Source organism: Thalia democratica, chromosome 4 (assembly GCF_965202585.1).
Source record: "Thalia democratica chromosome 4, ktThaDemo2.hap1.1, whole genome shotgun sequence".
NCBI classification, from domain to species: domain Eukaryota; kingdom Metazoa; phylum Chordata; class Thaliacea; order Salpida; family Salpidae; genus Thalia; species Thalia democratica.
This window is the reverse complement of record NC_139168.1, coordinates 77,770,534-77,773,863: the sequence shown is the minus strand read 5'-3', so window position 1 is coordinate 77,773,863 and position 3,330 is coordinate 77,770,534. Positions and strand designations below refer to the sequence as shown.

Genomic DNA, 3,330 nt, shown 5'->3' with positions numbered 1-3,330 from the left:
GTTGGTTGGCACGAATCTTTTTTCTATCGTTCGGTAAAAATGTGGAACAAACTTCCAAATGAACTAGTATCGCGATATATCGTGCAAAAATCTTAAACATTTTCGATTAAACTTCAATAAAATTTGATTTTAATGAAATATTTACCAGTAAAATTTATAATTAATTAGTTTTGTTCATCTCTTTAACCATTACTTTGGTGTGTGGTTTGTAGTTTATGGTAGTTTAATCTGTAAGCTACACCTTCCCCTTATAGATCTTAAGTACTTTTCAATTTTGAGTTTTTGGACGGTATATTGCTAATGTGCTATTGGCTTTAAACTTTGGATACTTAGTTGATTCCTAGGCTAGATTTGTGAATTGTTGCTGCTACATGTTTGAAGTGATTTTTGACTGAATTTGCCGTGGTGAAACTTTGAAAACATGACGAATAGTTGCTGAGATCAATGCTGTGCAAGATGAAGAATTCTGTCTAAAGTTGAAATTAAATGCTGTTTTGAAAGTTCTTGTTTGATGGAAAGTGGTCTTCAAGATGGTTCCTAGAGTTTCGAGACAGGCTCTGAAGAATTTTGACAGGAGATGCTTGTTACACGGATTTGTTGATTTGTAATGTATAATTGGAGATTGGTGACTTTGGAATCGTTGAATATTTTGGTTGTGAAAGTTTTAGTTTATTTAACTTGTGCCTTGTATAAGTTTTATGTTTATGTTTTTTTAATCACCGTAGTTTGTTTTTTTTCTTTTTATGGTAGTGTATTTCAGTTTAAAAGTCTTAGGTTTTAATGCCTAGGTCCTTCGTTTGACAATAAACTTAAATAATAATATAAAAAAATTAGACGTAGATTTTAAAGCTAAATTATATTAATTAAACTGCACCTACAAATTGTATAGATTTGTAAAGTTTTTGTAATGTAGGATTATTTTAATACTTAAATTATACAGTATACATAAAAACTTCGTTTATATTTATTTTTATTTAGATATTCTAGTAGTTTTACATCATATAAAGGAAAATTAAAAAAAATTACTTCTAATGACTTTTTAAAAACTTGGTATTTGTTTTAAGACATAATTAGTCAAGTTTTTATAGTTAAACTTTGTTTACTTGAAGACACATGTTTAAGTTCAATGAGTTTATGTAGAAAGACTTACTTACTTTTACAAAAAAATCAATTATTTTAATTATTTAACACTAATTATTTTTTTATGTTTTCAAAAGTACATATTAAAGAACCGCTGAATTTTATCAAGTTTATAATAGCTCTTTTTTAAACAATACTTTTTACTGTTCAGGTAGTTTTAAAATTGACTTTTATACCTAAAACCTTGGAGAAACATTAATCAAAAAACTTGAAAAAAAGTTCTAAAATACATTACTTTAACACGAAAACACTCACTTTTTAAAAACGTCCAAAAAATATATATAAAAAAGAACTGAAACGATTTTTAAAAAGCATTTTAGTTTATAACGCAATTAAAAAAAATAACTTTATTATACATTTTGCCATATAATAAATATATTTAGGCAGCTTTACATTTTGGAGTATCTAACGAACAACTACTTAATTCCAAATGTATAAAAGCAAATAAGCCGCTAACAAAAAAAGAAGGCTAAATTTTTGGTTCTCGACTCCGGCCCGCTCTCTTCAGTCCAAGTTTCCTTCTCAACGTCGAACACGTCCACAATGAAAGAATTCATCCTGTAAACGTAAATTTTACCGCCCATCGCCAAATGCCGCGTCGGCGACCACTGAAACTCGGGCGACGGCGCCACCAAGCGGGTGAAACGACAACGATCGAGCACCTCGCAGCTTCCTTCAAAGCTGCCGCCCACCACGTACAACTTGCTTGCCGTGCTCACCGAGGCGTGACAGTGCCTTCCGTCCACCATCGACGGCGCTGGCGACCACTGGTTCCCGCCAACCGGGTCGAAACACTCCACGGTCCACTGGTCGCCGCAGAGACGGAATCCGCCGGAAAGGACGATTTTGCCGCGGAAGACGGCGCAAGACGCCAAGATTCTTTTTTCCGCCGTCGACGCTGTTTCTTTCAGCTCGCATGTTTTGGTGTCGTAAAAAATGTTGCCCGGGTCGCCGTAGCCTCCTATTATGTAAATGTTGCCCATGAAAATGCAAGAGCAAAAGCTCTCACGCTTTGAGTAGCGTACTAGATTTTTCCAATTTTTCGTAAGCATGGAGTAACTGTTAATGGCAAAATCGCTAATAAAATAAAGAGTTTCATTCGCAACTACAATGTTACGAACGGTTTGATTGGTTTCTATGAAGTCAACTTCTCTTAAGCAGTCGCTTGATTCAACCTCAAATATTTTATACCGATTTGCAAATCCAAGAAAGGCAATGCTTTGAGCTACCATATAAAAACTACTTTGGACGTAGTGGCGATATTGACAGCCGTTTGAAAAAGCGTTTAAAGATTTGCTTTCATGTTCAATCAGCATATTATTTATGTATTCTTTGCTTTCAAGGCAATTTGAAAATGAGTTTTTCGTATTTAAAATCGATTTCAAAGTAGTTGATGAAATCAAAGGCAAGCGAACCAGTTTCAACAATTTAATTGCGAACTTGCTTCTGTTCTCTGCATCGTGTTTTATCCAACAATCCGCCGCATTGAGCATCTCGTATTCGGATGATATTTTAACGCATGAACTCGATATCAAACTTCTAATTGAGTCAAAACTCAAGTCTAAGTGTTTATTTTCTCCCGTTATAGAACAAAAATAATTTTGTATACAATTTAGAGCGGGTAAAACGTGTTCTTTATTGCCACATTTCTTCAAAACCTCATAGTAGAAACAGGCATTGCTTGGGTGCATTTTTTTTGCCAATAACATCGTCAATTTTTTTTTTCCAAAGCTCCAAAACACTTTTTCAGTTTTGAGAAGCGAGAGAATGTTGGTGTTTGTAGTTTTTCCTTTACCTGGTGTAAGTTAATTAAGTTTAGACAATAAAAAATGTGTAGCTGTCTAAATTGCGCGAGCGTACAAAATTGCACGAGGGACAAAATTGCACGAAAACACAAAATTACACGAAGATACTTTTGCACGAAGACCGATTTGCACGAGAGCAAAAAATTGCACGAAGATAAAATTGCACGTAGACAAAATTGCACGAAGGTTTACTTTTGCAGAAAGACACTTTTGCGCGAGGGTACATTTTTGCACGAGCAGACAATGATACACGCAGACACTTATACACTAAGGGTCATTTTTAACGAGTGACAATTTAGCACGGAGGGTCAATTTTGCACGAGTTTTTTTTCCTACCCAGAGACGGGTCAAAATTGCGGGTAGACATTTTTGCACGAGGGGACAG

General features: G+C 34.6%; 1 protein-coding gene across 1 annotated transcript; it reads right to left on the bottom strand.

The window, feature by feature from the left end:
* Nucleotides 1-1,592: 1,592 nt before the first annotated feature.
* Nucleotides 1,593-2,831, bottom strand: LOC145833645 (kelch-like protein 35). Its single transcript, XM_082940790.1, has one exon. It carries the CDS (start codon nucleotides 2,829-2,831, stop codon nucleotides 1,593-1,595), a length of 1,239 nt encoding a protein of 412 aa, XP_082796916.1.
* Between the last annotated feature and the right edge of the window lie 499 nt (nucleotides 2,832-3,330).

Coding starts and splice junctions, on each gene's coding strand:
- LOC145833645 (XM_082940790.1), bottom strand. CDS start 2,831: ATGCACCCAAGCAATGCCTGTTTCTACTATGAGGTTTTGAAGAAATGT.